This window comes from Myotis lucifugus, unplaced genomic scaffold (genome assembly GCF_000147115.1).
Source record: "Myotis lucifugus unplaced genomic scaffold, Myoluc2.0 scaffold_40, whole genome shotgun sequence".
NCBI classification, from domain to species: Eukaryota; Metazoa; Chordata; class Mammalia; order Chiroptera; family Vespertilionidae; genus Myotis; species Myotis lucifugus.
In genome coordinates this window covers 192,339-210,457 of record NW_005871088.1, presented here as the reverse complement: position 1 = coordinate 210,457, position 18,119 = coordinate 192,339, and the positions used below count along the sequence as shown (strand labels likewise).

The 18,119-nt window shown below is 55.7% G+C and overlaps 2 protein-coding genes across 3 annotated transcripts; both read left to right on the top strand.

Annotated features, from left to right (window-relative positions):
- The first annotated feature begins 962 nt into the window (after positions 1 to 962).
- GDI1 (GDP dissociation inhibitor 1) lies at positions 963 to 5,825 on the top strand. Of its 2 annotated transcripts, XM_006087652.3 has the most exons (10): positions 963 to 1,115; positions 1,261 to 1,360; positions 1,505 to 1,639; positions 2,311 to 2,509; positions 2,778 to 2,909; positions 3,419 to 3,518; positions 3,945 to 4,116; positions 4,412 to 4,556; positions 4,678 to 4,732; positions 4,822 to 5,825. In XM_006087652.3, exons 1-10 carry the CDS (start codon positions 963 to 965, stop codon positions 4,972 to 4,974), a joined length of 1,344 nt encoding a protein of 447 aa, XP_006087714.1. In that variant the 3' UTR covers positions 4,975 to 5,825. The 2 variants fall into 2 exon arrangements, with proteins under 2 accessions (XP_006087714.1, XP_014310360.1); XM_014454874.2 differs by lacking the exon at positions 1,261 to 1,360 and having other exon boundaries at positions 1,008 to 1,115.
- A 611-nt stretch (positions 5,826 to 6,436) lies between these two features.
- FAM50A (family with sequence similarity 50 member A) lies at positions 6,437 to 14,763 on the top strand. Its single transcript, XM_006087651.3, has 13 exons — positions 6,437 to 6,655; positions 8,204 to 8,288; positions 8,389 to 8,488; positions 8,720 to 8,865; positions 10,799 to 10,875; positions 10,999 to 11,065; positions 11,487 to 11,548; positions 11,774 to 11,850; positions 13,338 to 13,392; positions 13,574 to 13,622; positions 13,720 to 13,790; positions 14,299 to 14,409; positions 14,582 to 14,763. Exons 1-13 carry the CDS (start codon positions 6,545 to 6,547, stop codon positions 14,588 to 14,590), a joined length of 1,020 nt encoding a protein of 339 aa, XP_006087713.1. The 5' UTR covers positions 6,437 to 6,544; the 3' UTR covers positions 14,591 to 14,763.
- Positions 14,764 to 18,119: the final 3,356 nt, after the last annotated feature.

Here is an 18,119-nt window from a genome sequence, read left to right as displayed (position 1 = left end):
CATCCCAGCCTACACCCCCACTCGACCCTATACCCCCTAGAGCCCCCCGCCCTTTACCCCCCCCCCACTCAGCCCTATACCCCCCAGAGCCTCTTGCCCCGACACCTGCCCATTCAGCATCCCCTCTCACCTTGCGCTAATCCTGGTGAGGATGAAATATAAGGACCTCGGGTCAGGGGCCCTGGGCAAGGGTGGACCCTCATCTTGCCTTCTCGGCTTTTTATGGGGTCCAGGGACCCAGGGAATGTTCCAGAAGGAGCAGTAGTGAGGGCAGGGGCCACATTCCCGCTACCCCTCCTATTCCCCCCCCCCCCCCCCCAGGTTCCCATGGGAACCCCCGGGGGGGGAGTGTCTGCAGCCTTTGTCTTTGGGTTAGTGACAGTGAATGGAGGGGTGTTTATCTTCCCCCTGCCCTCCAACCCGTTGGACCACTCCTCTGAGAGACATTTCCCTCGGTCGTGGCACAGGAGCCCCTCCCCTGGTGGGAAGATTCGGGGTCAGGGGCCACTTGGAGGACCCAGCAGCCCAGGGTGGGGTCAGCGATTCCTGGGCCATGCTAAGCCTTTCTTCACTTCCCTCCCCGGGGTCCTTCACCGTCCAGTGGGTCTCTGTGGCTCATTGTGTCTTATCTGTCTTTTCTTGCAGCTCTATGTAGATAGCTGGTGTAGATAGATGACTTTCTTGCTATGGGAGTTGCTAGATAGACCATCCGTGTGTCTGCTGGATGCTCTCCTGCTATGCTTCCATTATCTCTTTTCTTTATCTCTTTGCCCCTCAAGGTTATAAAGGAGACTGTGGTCAGATTAAACCATTGCCCCCTAATTTTAGGCGACTCGGCCAGCAGGGGGTGGTGGTGGTGGCGATGGTGATGGTAAAAGGAGCTGTCCATTGATGCAGAGTCTTTCTAGCTTTGCTGTCCTCTCCTGTTTGGGGTAGGGAACCAGGAAGGGCTGCTGGCGGGAATGTGGGCAGCTGGGAGTGCAGCAAATGTGTCACCCCTTCTGCAGGAATGCATCCTGTCGGGCATCATGTCTGTGAACGGGAAGAAGGTGCTGCACATGGACCGGAACCCCTACTATGGGGGTGAGAGCTCCTCCATCACACCCCTGGAGGAGGTGAGGCCGCCTGAGCCCAGGCCCATCCCTTGTTAACCTCTTGCGCAGGGTGCTGAAGCAGCTCCTTAGGTTTTCTGGGCAGGAGGGGCGGGGGAGGGAGGGGTGGTCTTAGAGGTGCCTCTCTTTCTCTCCTTCCTGCTTACAGCTGTATAAGCGTTTTCAATTGCTGGAGGGGCCACCTGAGTCGATGGGCCGGGGCCGAGACTGGAATGTTGATCTGATCCCCAAATTCCTCATGGCCAATGGTGAGGGAGACGCAGGACATATTGCGGGGGGGTGATTGGGACAACCAGAGAGGGATCAGGCTCCAAAGAAGGGGCAGCCAGAGCAGCTAGAGCTTCTGAGGGAGCCATGCTGATACTGTTGCCTTGCCCTCACCACCCCTGCAGGGCAGCTGGTAAAGATGCTACTGTATACAGAGGTGACTCGCTACTTGGACTTCAAGGTGGTGGAAGGCAGCTTTGTCTACAAGGGGGGCAAGATCTACAAAGTGCCATCTACTGAGACTGAAGCCTTGGCTTCTAGTGAGTACGGGGCCCCTGAGCCAGAGAATCTTGGGGATGGGGGCAGACATCCAGAACAGGGCACCCCTTGCCCAAGGTCACGTTCCCCATGCAGTACCAGAAGTCCCTTGCTCTATCTTTTCTCTACCACCCTGGGCTGTCCCTCACACAGGTTGCCAGGAGGGAAGTCCATGTGCACAGGGGATGTGGAGGGGGGACTCCTTGAAAGACCAGTCTTTTAAAAAAATTTCAGAGAGGAAGGGAGAGGGAAAGAGATAGAGAAATATCAATGATGAGAGAGAATCATCGATCGGCTGCCTCCTGTACACCCCTCATGGGAGATCAAGCCCACAACCCGGACATGTGCCCTGACCGGGAATCGAACCGTGACCTCCTGGTTCATACACTGATGTTCAACCACTGAGCCACACTGGCCGGGCAAGACTTCACCTTTTGACAGGGGCTCCACCTGAGCAGTGAAACATCTTCCAGTGTCAGAGCCAGGAGGGCCCTCAAAGCCTTTCCAGATGGGAAACTGAGGCTGAGAAGGGCAGAGGGGTTAATCTAAGGTCACATGGTAGTGAGCAAGATAACTCAGCTGGGAGCTAGGGAACCTGCTTCCTTGGCTTGCCAGTGGGAAGGAGAGGTTCATGTTCTGTGGTGTGAAGGCTTTCCTTGCATCGTCTCTGCAGATCTGATGGGTATGTTTGAGAAACGGCGCTTCCGCAAGTTCCTAGTGTTTGTGGCAAACTTTGATGAGAATGATCCCAAGACCTTTGAGGGCGTCGACCCCCAGAGCACCAGCATGCGAGAAGTCTACCGGAAGTTTGACTTGGGCCAAGACGTCATTGACTTCACTGGCCACGCCCTGGCGCTCTACCGCACTGATGAGTGAGGGGAAGCTGTCATGGCACACTGCACTTCACCTGGCCTGAGCCCTGCCCTCCCCACCCCTGCCTACTGCTCCCTCGGTCCACTGTGCACATCTCTTGTCCTCAGCCACACCCTCACCTGTTGCTTTTCCATTCCTTCCCTGTGTTCAACCCATTAAGTTTTCCCAGGCCATTGAGGAGGGGGGAATGCTAGCCTGGTGCCCGGGTGGGATGAGCTAGGGATTCCACTGTTGGAGCCTCTTCTTCTAACCCTGTCCCCCCCTTAGCTACTTGGACCAGCCTTGTCTTGAAACCATCAACCGCATCAAGTTGTACAGCGAGTCCCTGGCCCGGTATGGCAAGAGCCCATATTTATACCCACTCTATGGCCTTGGCGAGCTGCCTCAGGGCTTTGCAAGGTGAGAACATAGCTTCTTTCAGTACTGAACAGGGCTAAGGCCAAGCCTGGGAATGGCCCCTTGAGCATTTTCATAGCATCCTGTGCTTTGCCCTCTTGGTCTTCATTTACCTTGCATCTTCCTTGGGTGCCAGGGGTGCCGCAGCAGTGTGTTGAAGTGCAGAGTTGAAGGGGCAGGCCACTGCAGACAGGGCTTGCTTGGCTCCTGGCCTGTCAGGCAGTGCGAGGACTGGGCCGGGGTCCTTGGAACCTTGAGTCAGGGCTTGTCCAGAGCCCTTAGTTTTGCTCCTCAGACCACTTCTGTGAGGAGCTATGCCCTCATGCCACCTTTACACTAGCTTTTTGCAGGATATTCTGGGCGACAGATCTGGGTAGAACCATTGAGTCTCCTGAGCTCTGCCTGCTTGGGGCAGCCTTCTCTGTATCCCAGTGCTGGTGGGGGGAGGGTGCAGTGGCACTGGTCCCTGTTTCTTCTGGGTGGGTACTTCACCATCACTCTCCCCACCATAGATTGAGTGCCATCTATGGGGGGACATATATGCTGAACAAACCTGTGGATGACATCATCATGGAGAATGGCAAGGTGGTGGGTGTGAAGTCTGAGGGAGAGGTAAGCCTTCCCTATGGTGCAGTCATGATGGTGTGGGTGGAATTTGTTCTTCTCCTTAGAGGTTCTCTTCCCAGTGACCCTGGCTCTGCTGGGTTTGCTCCTGCTCAGCTCTGAGGGCCTTGGGTTGGGCACTGGAGCTCCAGGAGTCTACATAGCCATTCCTGTTGGCAAGAGGTGTCTCTCCTGTGTCAGTGGTCCAGGGAGTGTTCCTGATCAGTGTCAGCAAAGGGGGTCGCCCAGCTCGACATAGCGGGCATGCTTCCCTGAGATGCAGGATGAAGCTGTTTGCTGTGTACAGGAGGGGCAGTGGCGACAGCTCAGAGGAGTGCCCTGCCTGCTGGAGCTGCCAGCCCTAGCTGTGGGCCCATCTCCATGACTTCCTAGGGGAGTGTTGGATAGGGACAAGGCCTTTTGGTGCTTTCACAGGTGGCCCGATGCAAGCAGCTGATCTGTGATCCCAGCTACATTCCAGACCGTGTGCGGAAGGCTGGCCAGGTTATCCGAATCATCTGTATCCTCAGCCACCCCATCAAGAACACCAACGATGCCAACTCCTGCCAAATCATCATCCCCCAGAACCAGGTCAACAGGAAGTCAGGTGGGCTAAGCCCCATGTGACTTCCTCCAGGATGTTGTCTTTGGGGTGACTCTGCCTGTCCTCATAAGCCTAGGGGCTCTGCCTGATCCCTCCATGGAAGAATAGGGACCCGCATCACAGTCCCCATGACTTGGGGCCCTAGGGATTGGTTGTCTTGGACTCTCCCCCTTCGTGAAGGTGGCAGCTTGGATGCTGCCTGCTGTGTGGAGCTGGGGAGGGTCAGGCAGGCCCAAATTGAGCCAACCCCCGAGAGCCCTTTGTGTGCCCACGTTAATGGTGCGCTTCCTGCGGACAGACATCTACGTGTGCATGATCTCCTACGCACACAACGTGGCTGCTCAGGGCAAGTACATCGCCATTGCCAGCACCACGGTGGAGACCGCAGAGCCCGAAAAGGAGGTTGAGCCGGCCCTGGAGCTACTGGAGCCCATTGACCAGAAGTGAGGGGCTTGGGGGAGGAAGGGAGCCAAGGAGCTGGGGGTCTAGGGAGCTGGGGGATGGGTACCATGGAGGGCAAGGCTGGTTGTGAGGCCTGTCCCCTCCCCTCCATCTGCCCTTCAGGTTTGTGGCCATCAGTGACTTGTATGAGCCCATCGACGATGGTTCTGAGAGCCAGGTGAGCAGCCTGTCCTGGCCCCAGCCCCTGGCTGCTTGCCCAGGGCCCCTACCCAACTCACCCTGGGCCCCGGCTCTGGCTGTTTTCAGGTGTTCTGTTCCTGCTCCTATGATGCCACCACACACTTTGAGACAACCTGCAATGACATCAAAGACATCTACAAGCGTATGGCAGGCTCCGCCTTTGACTTTGAGAACATGAAGCGCAAACAGAACGATGTCTTTGGAGAAGCTGACCAGTGATTGCTGACCCTCCCCCAGCCCCAGATGCCTCTCCCCTGTTCTCCTCCAGGCCTCGGGAGATGGGCATGGCTGGGCACCCCTGTTTCCAGCATCCTCTGCTTCCCCCACCACATTCCTGTCACCCACCTCATTGATTCACTGACCAAATCCTTAATCTTAGTGATGGTTTGGGAGATGGGCGGGGGGTTGGCTAGTATCCTCTTTCTTGGCCCTTCCTTATCCTGGGAAAAGAGGGTTCCTCTCCTTGTCTGTGTTTCTTCCCCCGACCCCGAATTCTTCTGCTCTGTATGGGAAGAACATGGAGGAAAAGCTGACTTCTGCCCCCACTGCTCTTACTCCCACTGTAGTGGCCTTTGGAGATGCCCCCTGCCTCCCCCCACCACCTCTTGTGTGTTGGAGAGAAGGGGCCCTCCCAGCACAAAGTTTCATCCTTCATCCCTCCCCACCCTGTTAATTTATTCTAAGTTATTAACTTCTGCCCACCCTGTCTGAGAAGAGAGTTCTGTACCCCTCCCTTGCAGTCTTGGTACGGCCTAGGGCTGTGGAGCAGCTCCCCTGGCTACCTGGGCGGCCTGGGACGGGGAAGGGCTTGGGTGTGGCCCCATTGGAGGTTGATCTTGCTGTTTTTGTTTCTTTGTGTCTTTGTATTTATGTCCTTTGGTACTGAGAGAAATGTGAGCAAAGCAGAAGGAGGTGGGAAAATGGATCTAGACCCCCAGTGTGCCCTGCCCCCACCCTTCCCCTTAGTGGTGGGAAACCCTTATCTTTCAAAGTGAATGTGTGCCCTTCCCCAACCTCTAGTGTATTTCACAGAAAACAAAACCTCCCAATAAAACTGTGTGGAAACCTGAGCCCAGATCTTTAGCATTATTTCCCCCAAACTGGGCACCGGGTAGGGCTTCAGCTTCCCTGGGATGTCATTCTGTCCCTGTGAGTTTGGGACTCTGGCTTAGGTTGGCTCCTGATGGCTACAAACAGGTCACTTCCTTCATCAGGGAATTAAAGAGCTGAAGTGAAAGGGCCTATGCAGAGGCAACGGGTCACATCAACCTTCCCTGGCGGTCAATGTGAAAGGAACTGGGAGAGGGGTCTGGCCTGGGGTGGGGTTGAAGCAGAGGAGCAGGGTCCCTGCCTCCAGGTCAAGGAAGAGGAGGCAGATGGGACCCAGGCCCAGCCTCATGGTCTGGGGAAATGGGGGATTGGGGCCCAGTCTTGGGTGCCGGTCAAACTGGTGCAAGCAGGGGAAATGGGCTGCCACAGGTAAGGGGGCAGCAAGGGGGAGTCTGGCCTTGGGTCAGATCATCAGAGAAGTGGGACCTCGGGCCTGGGGTTAACGTCGAGGAGTGGACGGGGAACCGAGGGAGTGTGCGCGGGGGTGGGCCTCTTGGGGTCACGTGGTGGGGTGGCTGGCGCTGCTCTGGGCGTGGCGGGGCGCCCGTGCGTTCCCGGTTGGGCGACGTCACAGCGCGCGCGGGCGTCTGCTGACTGCACGGCCGAACGCCGCGGTCACCGCAGCCGGCGACTTTGCCAGGCTACTGTCGCTGTCTCCGCTGCTGCTGCCGCTGCCATCATGGCTCAGTACAAGGGCGCCGCGAGCGAGGCGGGCCGCGCCATGCACCTGATGAAAAAGCGGGAGAAGCAGCGCGAGCAGATGGAGCAGATGAAGCAGCGGATCACCGAGGTGCGGGCTGGGCGGGGCCGCCACAGAGCATGCGCGCTGCGCACTGCCCCGGCCCCCTGGGGCCCCTCGCGACCCCGGGAGGGAGACCCTTGCTCGCTGACCTCTAGCAAGGGTTAGAAGCGAGCTGGCGACTGTCTGCTCATCTGTAAAGTGGGCTCAGAAGGCTGAGCCGACCTAGCTTGTGACAAGCCTCCAACAGTCAGTGGTTCTATGGGTCACACTGGGGAGCCCCTCGCAGGCACAGAGCATCCTGACTCTGGCCCCCTCAGCCCTGAGAGTGAGGTCTCTGCCCTGAGCCAATGGATCGCAGGAAGCGCAGGCCCCGCAGGTCCAGGCCAATCCACCAGTTGGTGAGGCTCTTTCCAGAGCCCTTTGCCTCGCAACAAAGGTAGGCTCAGGGGTGCTAGCAGGTCACAAAGGCCTTCAGTGAGTGGGAGGTCAGGAAGGAAGGAGCTGTTCTCCCCCCTCTCCCCCCTTGGGCCTTTGCAGTAGACTCTTCCTTTGAAATTCAGGACATGAGGGGCATGCAGGCTCCTACCTTAGGTACCATGGAAGCTGGGCCCAAGCAAAAGCCCTTATGCTGAGGCCTCCGTTCATGCCCCACTCAGTGCTGACTCTCTGCCAGCCAGAGGTACATTTCTCTGCTGGCCACCTCCTCCCGAGGCCACTGGCCAGAGAGGGACCTATGTGGGATGCGGCTGAGCGGGAGCGAGGAGGCCTCATGGGAAGCTGTTGGCAGCATCTGGAGCTGAGAGGGAGCCATATTGCTCAGTGAGGGAATAGGTCCCTTGGCCACTCTTAACTCTCCTGTCACCCCTTGACTTGGGTCTCCAGAGCTTCATCTTAAAAGCTGGGTATCACCCCGGGCAGTGGCTCAGTGGTTGAGCGTTGACCTATGAACCAGGAGGTCACGGTTCCATTCCCGGTCAGCGCACATTCCCAGGTTACTTGATCCTCAGTGTGGGGAGTGCAGGAGGCAGCCAATCAATGATGCTCTCTCATCATTGATGTTTCTCTCTCTCCCTCTCCCTCCTCTCTGAAATCAATTATATATATATTTGAGCCCTGGCTGGTGTGGCTCAGTTGGTTGGAGCATTACCCTGTACACCAAAAGGTGGGGGGTTCGATTCCTGGACAGGGCACATACCTAGGTTGAGGATTTGATTCCTGGTCGGGGCACATGCAGCAGGCAACTAATCGATGTTTCTCTCTTTTCCATCCTCTCCCTAAAATCAATAAAAAAAATTAAAAGGGCAGGTAGAACCCATGGATCTAGGATACTGAGGGTGCTCTGGTCCCCAGTGGGAAGTATGGAGGGGCCAGAGCAGCTCAGAGGTCACCGGAAAGCAACCCCATTTGGCTCCCTAGGCACTGAAAGAGCCCCTTGCAGCCCTGTGGAAAGTTCCATCCACTGAGGAAAGGGGATGTGTTTTCCCCAAGGTCACATTATAGGCCCAGAGCAGATCTGGGACTGGAACCCAGACCCAGGTCCACACTTCCACCGTGGCATGGTGGGTGGCCCTCACCGCCGCCCTCCCTCCCCTACAGGAGAACATAATGAAATCCAACATTGACAAGAAGTTCTCTGCGCACTACGATGCGGTGGAGGCAGAGCTGAAGTCCAGCACCGTGGGTAAGCAAAGCACGCGTGTCACCCTCTCCTGGACCCAGGGGACTGTTTTTTGCTGGCTCTGGGCGACCGATCCTTATCCCCGTGTCTCGTGGCCTCACAGGACTTGTGACCCTGAATGACATGAAGGCCAAGCAGGAGGCACTGGTGAAGGAACGGGAGAAGCAGCTGGCCAAGAAGGAGCAGTCGAAGGAGCTGCAGCTGTGAGTCCTCTGTGCCGGCAGCCCCCCCGCCAAGGTGCAGCTAGTGCATGGGATTGGGTCATGCTGGCTCCTGCTCATCAGAGCACTGCCCATGAACTTGAAGTGACCCAGGGCAGTAGGACTCCTCAGGGTCTGCACCCCGTGGGCCTACACTAAGCCCATAGGTGGCTCTGGCTCATGGAAGGGGCCTCAGGTGAGGATGTGGTGATGATGGCTATCCATGCCTCGCAGGAAGCTGGAGAAGCTGCGAGAGAAGGAGCGCAAGAAGGAGGCCAAGCGGAAGATCTCCAGCCTGTCCTTCACGCTGGAGGAAGAAGAGGACTTGGATGAAGAGGAGGAGGAGGAGACCATGGATGAGGAGGAGTTGGAAAGGGAAGGTGAGGGCAGGCCCGGGGCACCAGGGAGGCACCCTGCCTGCAGCGCTCTGTCCCGGGTTTCTAGCTCTAGAGTAAAGCAGCACATCCACCACCCGGCCTCGATCGCCCGCCATGTTTGTGGTCCCGAACTTCACATGTCAGGGCAGGAGAGAAAGAGCCAAGTCTGTACTGTGTGTAGAGCCCTAGCCTGTTTGGTTCAGTGGATAGAGCATCGGCCTGTGGACTAAAGGGTCCCAGGTTCAATTCCAGTCAAGGGCACATGCCCGGGTTGCAGGCCTGCGGGAGGCAGCTGACCAGTGATTCTCTCTCATCATTGATGTTTCTCTCCGTCTCCCTCTCCCTTCCTCTCTGAAATCAATTTTTAAAAGTATTAAAAATATTTTTTTAAAAAGCTGAGTTGGGGCGGGGGCTTGCCTTCAGTGGCAGTGAGTCAGAGCCAGTCGTGTGAGCCCCGTCCAGGGGCATGGGGTCTTCAGTGCCAGAGGCTGCCAGAGCGAGCCGCTGTAGGTACCATGAAGAATGGACCAAGGACGGGAGAGAATGGTAGAACTTTCTGTGATGATGGAAATGTCTGTGCTGCCAGATGGCCACTGAACATGTGGCTCGTGTGACTGGGGCACTAAATTGTTAAATTGTGTTTGATTAATTTCAATGTAAATTGACAGCCACAGAAATTCAGTGGCTACTTATGGGGCCGTGCAGGTCTTAGCTGAGGAAACAAGGGGCTATAGGGACAACTTGGAAAGGCTGGGGAGCAAGGACAAAGCCAGCAGGAGGGCCCCGTGTGCCCTGCACCTGCTCCATGCTGGGCCAGGGTCAAGACAGATGGACAAAAGCAGGGGACTGTTGCCCTGGGCGGTGTGGCTCAGTTGGTTGAGCGTCGACCTATGAACGAGGAGGTCACTCTTGTAACAGTGTCAAGGGTACTAAGTCCAGCAGGTTGAAGAACCACCGTTTTAGTTCATGTCCCAGTTGGGGAATCCGAGTCTCAGAGTCCAGGATGTTGGCAAGGCTGGCCTTTCCTTCCCTTCTCCCAGTTGGCTCTGAGTGGGAAAAAGGAATATCGTGCACTTTGGGGTTATTGTGAGGATTAGATGAGACAACAGATATGTGGCTGTGGGACCTGGCCAGGTAGCTCAGTTGGTTAGAGTGACATCCCAGTATGCCAAGCTTGTGGGTTCGATGCCCTATCAGGGCACATACAAGAATCAACTAATGGCCCAGCTGGCGTGGCTCAGTGGTTGAGCGTCGACCTATGAACCAGGAGGTCACACTTTGATTGCCGGTCAGGGCACATGCCTGGGTTGCGGGCTCGATCCTCAATGTGGGGCGTCAGGAGGCAGCCGATCAATGATTCTCTCATCATTGATGTTTCTGTCTCTCCCTCCCTCTCCCTTCCTCTCTGAAATCAATAAAAATATATATTTTTTAAAAAGAATCAACTAATGAATGCATAAATAAGTGGAACAACAAATCAATGTTTCTCTCTCTCTCTTTCTCTCTTTTCCCCTCTCCCTTCCTCTCTCTCACTCTTTCTCTCAAAAAATCATTTTAAAAAAAGATGTGACTGTGATGAGCACAGCTCCTGGAACAGAGGGGGCCCTCCCCCAAGCACCCACCCTTCTGTGGATGCCCTACCCATCCAATGCAATGGAGCCTTTGCTCCCTCAGACACTGGCCCTAATGCCATCAGGTCACAGCTGATGGAAGAACGCAGTACATGTATATGCGCATGCGCGTGTGTGTGCATGTGCATGTGGAACCTGCAGTCCCAGCCGGCAGTGCAGGCTGCTGTGATGGGGAGCAGAGGGCAATGTATCCCAGCCAGGGTGGTCTAGGGAGCCTCCAAGGAGGTGGCATTTGAGCTGGGGCCCGAGTGACAAAGGTCCAGGACCCATCGTGCAGCTGACCCCTGTGTTTCCTTTGCCTCCAGAGATCCCCACGAAGAAGAAGAAATTGGGGAAGAACCCAGATGTGGACACAAGCTTTTTGCCTGACCGTGACCGCGAGGTAAAAGCAGCCTGACCCCAGCCCTGACCCTGACCTTGGCAGAGGCTTTTGCTCAGGGAGTGGGGCCCTGCATGCCCGCTGAGCAGCCTGGGGCGTCCTCCCTGTACCCCTTTCCTCTCCCAGGAGGAAGAGAATCGGCTCCGGGAAGAGCTGCGGCAAGAGTGGGAAGCCAAGCAGGAGAAGATCAAGAGTGAGTGCTCATGCCCTAGCTGGTTTGGCTCAGTGGATAGAGCATCGGCCCACAAACTGAAGGATTATGGGTTCATTTCCGGTCAAGGGCATGTACTTCGGTTCAGGCTCAATCCCCAGTCCCCAGCCCCGGTCAGGGCACATGTGGGAGGCAACCAATCGATGTGTCTCTCCCACATTGATGTTTCTCTCTCTGTGCCTCTCCCCCTCCCTTCCACTCTCTCTAAAAATCAATGGAAAAATATCCTCAGTTGAAGATTAACAAACAAACAAAAAGAGTGAGTGCTCACCAGTGGGACCTGCATGGCCCAGCCTGGGGTGCTGGGCCAGTGAGAGCCCTGGGCTGGAGGCTAAGCCCCAGGGAGCTTGCGGGGGCTGGGGACTCATGGTTCTGGAGACTAAGTGGCAATTCTGCTTTGTAGGTGAAGAAATTGAAATCACCTTCAGTTACTGGGATGGCTCTGGACACCGGCGGACAGTCAAGGTGGGCAGTGTGGGGCCTGCAGCCCATGCCCTGTGTTCCTCAGATTCCGTGAGGAGCTGCAGTCCTGGCTTTGGAACCTGCAGGCCCCTTCCTGTGGGTGGCCCCTGGGTATCCTGGGGGGAGCAGGGAAGAGGGCCTGGCCACCTGTGACGGTGACAGCTCCGGGGTCCCATCTTTCCCTCCCAACCTTCTGGTATCCTGGGTGCCGGCTCGGGCCTCATGCAGATGAAAAAAGGCAACACTATGCAGCAGTTCCTGCAGAAGGCGCTTGAGATCCTGCGCAAAGACTTCAGTGAGCTCAGGTAGGGTGTATGTGCACATGTATGAAAATGTGTGTGTGTGTGTGTATGTGTGAACATGTATGTGCATGTGGAACCTGCTGTCCCAGCCCTGGTACCAGAAGCCCCAAGTTGTGTCTGCTGCTTGTGGCTCACCAAGATGATTGCTCCCTGGGTACAAAAGTGGCATGCGGCACTGTGCTACTGAGAAGAGGGTCAGGATTCTTTTTATATATATACTAGAGGCCTGGTGCACAGATTTGTTCACCAGTGGGGCCCCTCAGTGTGGCCTATGGGGATCGGGCCGAAACCGGCAGTCCAACACCGCCTGCCACTCCTGCCTGCGGCTCCCACTCATGCTGGCCCGCTGCGCCTGCCACAGACTCACACCCAGTCAGTCCCAATCAGGAGAGGCTCGTGCCGCTGCAGTGGCACTTGCCTGGCGCTCACCAGCCGTGAGCCCCGTGTTTGGCGCCCCTCTGTCAGCTGAGTGGTGCTTCCACTGTGGGAGCACACTGATCACCAGGGGGCAGCTCCTGGGTTGAGCGTCTGCCCCCTGGTGGTCAGTACACGTCATAGCGACCTGTGGTTTGGTTGTTCAGTCTTTCAGTTGGTCAGTCGCTTAGGCTTTCATATATATAGACTAGTGGCCCAGTGCACGAAATTTGTGCGGGGGGGGGTTCCCTCAGCCCAGCCTACACCCTCTCCAATCGAGGACCCCTTGGGGTATGTCCTAAACTGACAGTCGGACAGGACCCCTTGGGGTATGTCCTAAACTGACAGTCGGACATCCCTCTTGCAATCTGGGACCACTGGCTCCTAACCGCTCACCTGCCTGCCTGCCTGATTGCCCCTAACTGCCCTCCCCTGCCAGCCTGATCTCGCCCCCAACTGCCCTTTCCTGCCAGCCTGATCTCTCCCTCAACTGCCCTCCCCTGCTGGCTTTATCGCCCCTAACTGCCTCTGCCTCAGCCCCCACCACCATGGCTTTGTCCGGAAGGAAGTCAGAAGTCCGGAAGATGGCTGGTCAACCCGGTCTAATTAGCATATTACCCTTTTATTAGTATAGGTATTTTTAAAATTTATTTTGAATATATTTTTATTGACTTTAGAGAGGAAGGGAGAGGGAGAGAGAAACATCGATGATGAGAGAGAATCATTGATCAGCTGCCTCCTGCACACTCCATACTGGGGATCAATCCCACAACCCAGGCATGTGCCCTGACTAGGAATTGAACCGTGACTTCCTGGTTCATAGGTCAACGCTCAACCACTGAGCCACGCCAGCCGGGCAGGATTCTTTCTCCATTCCTTTCACCACACACAGCTTAGGTGGGAGCATGGGCCTTTGCTCTTTAGCCCAGAGGTGGAGGACAGTGGGTGCTACTCCTGGGCTCACCAAACCTAGCAGCCAGCCTCCAAGCAGTCAGGGTTGCCTCCCAGCTCTGGCACTGGTCTCCTTGGCTGGCTGCTGCTTCATCCATCCGTTCCCTCCTGCCTTTCTCCCTCAGGTCAGCAGGGGTGGAGCAGCTCATGTACATCAAGGAGGACCTCATAATACCCCACGTGAGTCCCCTCTCTTCCCACAGCCCTGGCAGGGGGAGGGGTGGCGGGCACTGGCCTGCCTGGGGGCTTCGTAGGACAGTCTGCTCTGCTCTGGGCTTTGGCTCGGGCTGGGGAGTGCAGTGTTGGGTGGGAGAGGCTGGGATGGGTCATCAGCCATGTCTTTCCTGCCCTTGGCTCCCAGCACCACAGCTTCTACGATTTCATCGTCACCAAGGCCCGAGGGAAGAGTGGTGAGTGCGCCTGGCCCAGCCCCTCACCTTCCCCAGCAACTCGCCCGAACATCTCAGGGCAGCAGCCTGAAGGTGGGCTGGCTGCTTCTCCCCGTAGGCCCACTCTTCAATTTCGATGTTCATGATGATGTGCGGCTGCTCAGCGATGCCACTGTGGAGAAGGACGAGGTACAGGGGTGCAGGGGCGCTGGGCCAGGGGAGGGCGGAGCAGTGGATGGAAGGAGAATTGGAGAAGTCAGGCCCTGGAGAGCATTATGCTGAGTGAAATAAGCCAGTCAGAGAAAGACAAGTACCACATGATCTCACTTATATGTGGAAGCTAATGTACAAAATAAGCTGATGAATGGAGTGGATCCAGAGACAAGGAAGCATGGAACAGACTTCAGAATATCAGAGGGTGGGTGGATGGATGGGAAGAGATCAACCAAAGACCTTGTATGCATATCTGCATAACCCATGGACACAGACAATAGGGTGGTGAAGGCCTGGGGCAGGGGGGTGGGGTGGGCTAGAAGGGGTCAGTGGGGAAAAATAGGGGACCTGTGTAATACTTTCAACAATAAAGATTAAAGAGAGAGAGAGAGAGAGAGAGAGAGAGAGAGAGAGAGAGAGAGAGAAGTCAGGTCCCCGGGTGGCCCTGAGCACAAGGCCTGGCTGGCCCTTCTCCCTTCCTCAGTCACACGCGGGCAAGGTGGTGCTAAGGAGCTGGTATGAGAAGAACAAGCACATCTTCCCCGCCAGCCGCTGGGAACCCTATGACCCTGAGAAGAAGTGGGACAAGTATACGGTAAGAAGGCCCCACTGAGGTGGCCTGGTGCTGGGCTGGTCAGTGGGAGCTGGGGGTTGGGCGCTGGCCTGGCTGGGGTGGGCTGCGTTGTTCTGCTAGGGGGCCACAGCGATAGGCCAGCCCACCCCACTCAGCTCGGCTTCCCTTCTCTGTCCCTTTGTCCTCACACCAGATCCGGTGAATGCAGAGGTGAAGCAGGCTCACTCCCCCAGTCCCCTCTGGTCTCCCCACTGCCCGGGTCTCCAGGACTCCAGAAACCCAGCTCCCCCGTCCTGTGACGTCACTGATCATCCCCTGCCCCTGATGCTGTCAGTTACTGCTTTTTTCTTTGCAATAAAGAAGTTGTGCCTGGCCGGTATGGCTCAGTGGTTTGAGCGTCGACCTATAAACCAGGAGGTCACGGTTCGATTCCTGGTCAGGGCACATGCCTGTGTTGTAAGCTCGATCCCTAGTGTGGGGCGTGCAGGAGGCAGCCGATCAATGATTCTCTCTTATCATTGATGTTTCTCCCTCTCCCTCTCCCTCTCCCTCTCTGAAATCAATAAAAATATATTTTTTAAAAAAAGGAAAAAAAAAGAGATGCACTTGTCAGAGTCAGAGCACCTATACTGTGTTTTATTTAAAAAACACATTTTTTTTTTGCCCTGGCCAGTTTGGCTCAGTGGATAGAGCATCGGCCTCCAGATTGAAGGGTCCTGAGTTTGATTCCGGTCAAGGGCACATACCTCGATTGCAGGCCCTGGTTGCTCAATCCCTGGCCCCAGTTGAGGCATGTGCAGAAGGCAACCAATCAATGTGTCTCTCTCACATTGATGTTTTTTTCTCGCTCTGTCCCCCTCCCTCCCACTCTCTCTAAAAAGCAGTGGAGGGATATCCTCTGGTGAGGATTTAAAAAAAGAAAGAAAGAAAAACAATACATTTTTGAGATAAAATTCATGATAACATAAAGTTCACCGTTTTAGCGATTTGCAAGTGTGCAATGCAGGGGTATTTCCTACACTGACAATGTTGTGCAACCATCACCTCTATCTAGTTTCAGAATATTTCCAGCACCCCAAAAGGAGACCCCATAGCCATTAACAGTCTTTCCCCCAGCCCCTGGCAACCCTACTCTACTTTGTCTGTGTGGATTTGCCTATTCTGGAAATTTCACATAAGTGGAATCATACAGCATTTGTGGTCTTTGTGTCTGGCAAGAAAGCGTGTGTTTGGTGGGGTGGGAGCGTGGAAGAGGATTGGGCAGGAATGTGAGTCTGGAGGGAGAAGGGGGGCATTTACAAGCCACAGGGGCCTGGGCAGGTCCAGCTGTCCCCGCAGCCAGGACGCCTTCCCCAAGGCACCAACGTGGCATTGTGGTTCTTTACTGTGAGTGGGAGGGGTGTTCCACTCCAGGCCTCCCTCCCGGGCCCTGGGGCTCCTTTTGTGTCTCTAAGCTGTTTGTTCTATAGGGCACAGGGCTGTTATGTGGCTCCCAGTTCCCCTACATCACCACCATAGCTGTGCAAACCCACCCTGGCCTTCCTTGCTCTGGGCCCTTCGCAGTATTTCTCCTGAGTCCCGACATGAGAAGGCTGCTATGAGCCTGGCCGGTGTGGCTCAGTGGTTGAGCATCAACCTATGAACCAGAAGGTCACAGTTCAATGCCCAGTCAGGGCACATGCCTGGGTTGTGGCCTTGATCCCCAGTGGGGGTCGTGCAGGAGGCAGCCAATCAACGATTCTCTCTCATCATTGATGTTTCTCTCACTCTTTCCCTGTACCTTCCTCTCTGAAACCAATTTAAATATATATATTAAAGAGAGAAGGCTGTTGCCCAGCCGGGTGTAGCTTAGCGGTTGAGCGTCGACCCAGGAACCAAGAGGTCGCCGGTTGGATTCCTGGTCAGGGCATATGCCCAGGTTGTGGGCTCAATCCCCAGTGGGGGTCGTGCAGGAGGCAACCAATCAATGTTTCTCTCATCATTGCTGTTTCTATCTCTCTCTCCCTCTCCCTTCCTCTCTGAAATCAATTAAAAAATATATATATATATATTAAAAAAAAGAGAGAAGGCTGCTATGAGTGTCCTGCTCAGACTGCCCTGCCCCGGGGCGGGTGGCTTTCATGGACCCAAGGGGGGGAAACTGGCTTAGAGATGGCTGCTCCCCCATTCCCTTTGGGTAAACTGAGGCAGACACACCTGGCTCCAGGACGCCGAGGAAAGCAAACTGACCACTCCTTGCTCCTACCCTTCTTCCCCTTGCCTGACACCAAGAGAGGGGACAGGAGCCTTATCAGCATGGCTCAGTGGTTGAGCTTTGACCTATGAACCAGGAGGTCATGGTTTGATTCCTGGTCAGGGCACATGCCTGGGTTGCAGACTTGATCCCCAGCAGGGGGCATGCAGGAGGCAGCTGATCCATGATTCTCTCTCATCATTGATGTTTCTATCTCTCTAGCCCTCTCTCTTCCTCTCTGAAATCAATAAAAATATATTTTTTAAAAAAACAGAGAGCAGGAGACAGCAGCTGGCTGGTAGGGAGCTTCCCAGCTCTGGGTCTGGCCCCACCTCCCTGTGGGCTTTGCTGGGTGTAGAGACTCCTATGCGCTTCTGCGGGCAGGACCCTGTGTTCTGTTCAGCCACGGCCTGGGGAGGCCTGGCTGGTAGCTAGCAGCTCTCACTCCGGCTTCTAGGCCCCTGGGTCTGGGATGTGGCCATCTGGGGTCACTTGGAGGAGGGAGGAGGGAGAAATAGACCAGAGCACCTCGGGCACAGCCGGGAGGGGGTGGCCAGGCCTGACCTTAGGTCGTGAACAAGTCTGGGCAACCTCAATGGGACCTTTTGTTTGGTTCCAGGAACCCTAGAGAGGGGATTGTTTGGCCTTCTGCACCAACCCCCTCCTGCATTCTTGGAGAAGCCACCAGAAGAGCAGGCTTCCCAGGGAAATGAGCCCCTCTCAGCCACCTCATCCAATGGCGGATGTTTCCAAGGGAGCCGCCTTCGGCCTCATACCTTCAGGAAAACAAGCTCCTTGAGACCCAATTTTGGGTCCTGGCAGAGAAGGAGCTGGTTTCTGGAAGTGCCCTCCCCCCCGCCCCGCGCTAAGTTCCTGGGAGGTTGGGCTGAGGCAGAAAGGAGCCCTTTGAGGTCAGGATCAAGGGGCAGGAGGACTGTCAGGGAAGGAGACCTACTTCCTTGTGGCCAGTGAAGAGATGGGAAAGGCTGCACCACGGTGGGGGGCGGGGCTGAGGGAGGACCCCCTTGTCCTAAGTGAGGACTGTGGCAGCATTGGCAAAGCAAGCTTCTTTTAAAAAATACATATTTTTATTGATTTCAGAGAGGAAGGGAGAGGGAGAGGGAGGGAGGGAGGGAGAGAGAGAGAGAGAGAGAGAGAGAGAGAGAGAGAGAGAAACATCAGTAATGAGAGAGAATCATTGAGGGCTGCCTCCTGCATGCCTTATATTAGGGATCAAGCCTGCAACCCGGGCATGTGCCCTGACCGGGAATGGAACCATGACCTCCTGGTTCATAGGTCAATGCTCAACCACTGGGCCACGCCTGCCCGGCAGGAGCAAGCTTCTTGCAGCTGTCCCCTGAGTTTCTGCCAGGAGGGGACTGTCTAGCCCAGGCCTCTCTCCTTGGGACCTTCGATTCATATGAATGTGAGGCTCAGAGGCCAGGTTGGGTGGCTGCAGAGAGTAGTTGTGGAGCTGCTGTCTGATGCTCTAACTTCA

Coding starts and splice junctions, on each gene's coding strand:
- GDI1 (XM_006087652.3), top strand. CDS start 963: ATGTGGGCAGCTGGGAGTGCAGCAAATGTGTCACCCCTTCTGCAGGAA. Junction 1,361..1,504: donor CAAATTCCTCATGGCCAATG/GTGAGGGAGACG, acceptor CCACCCCTGCAG/GGCAGCTGGTAAAGATGCTA. Junction 2,510..2,777: donor GCGCTCTACCGCACTGATGA/GTGAGGGGAAGC, acceptor TCCCCCCCTTAG/CTACTTGGACCAGCCTTGTC.
- FAM50A (XM_006087651.3), top strand. CDS start 6,545: ATGGCTCAGTACAAGGGCGCCGCGAGCGAGGCGGGCCGCGCCATGCAC. Junction 8,489..8,719: donor CAGTCGAAGGAGCTGCAGCT/GTGAGTCCTCTG, acceptor CATGCCTCGCAG/GAAGCTGGAGAAGCTGCGAG. Junction 13,623..13,719: donor CAAGGCCCGAGGGAAGAGTG/GTGAGTGCGCCT, acceptor TTCTCCCCGTAG/GCCCACTCTTCAATTTCGAT.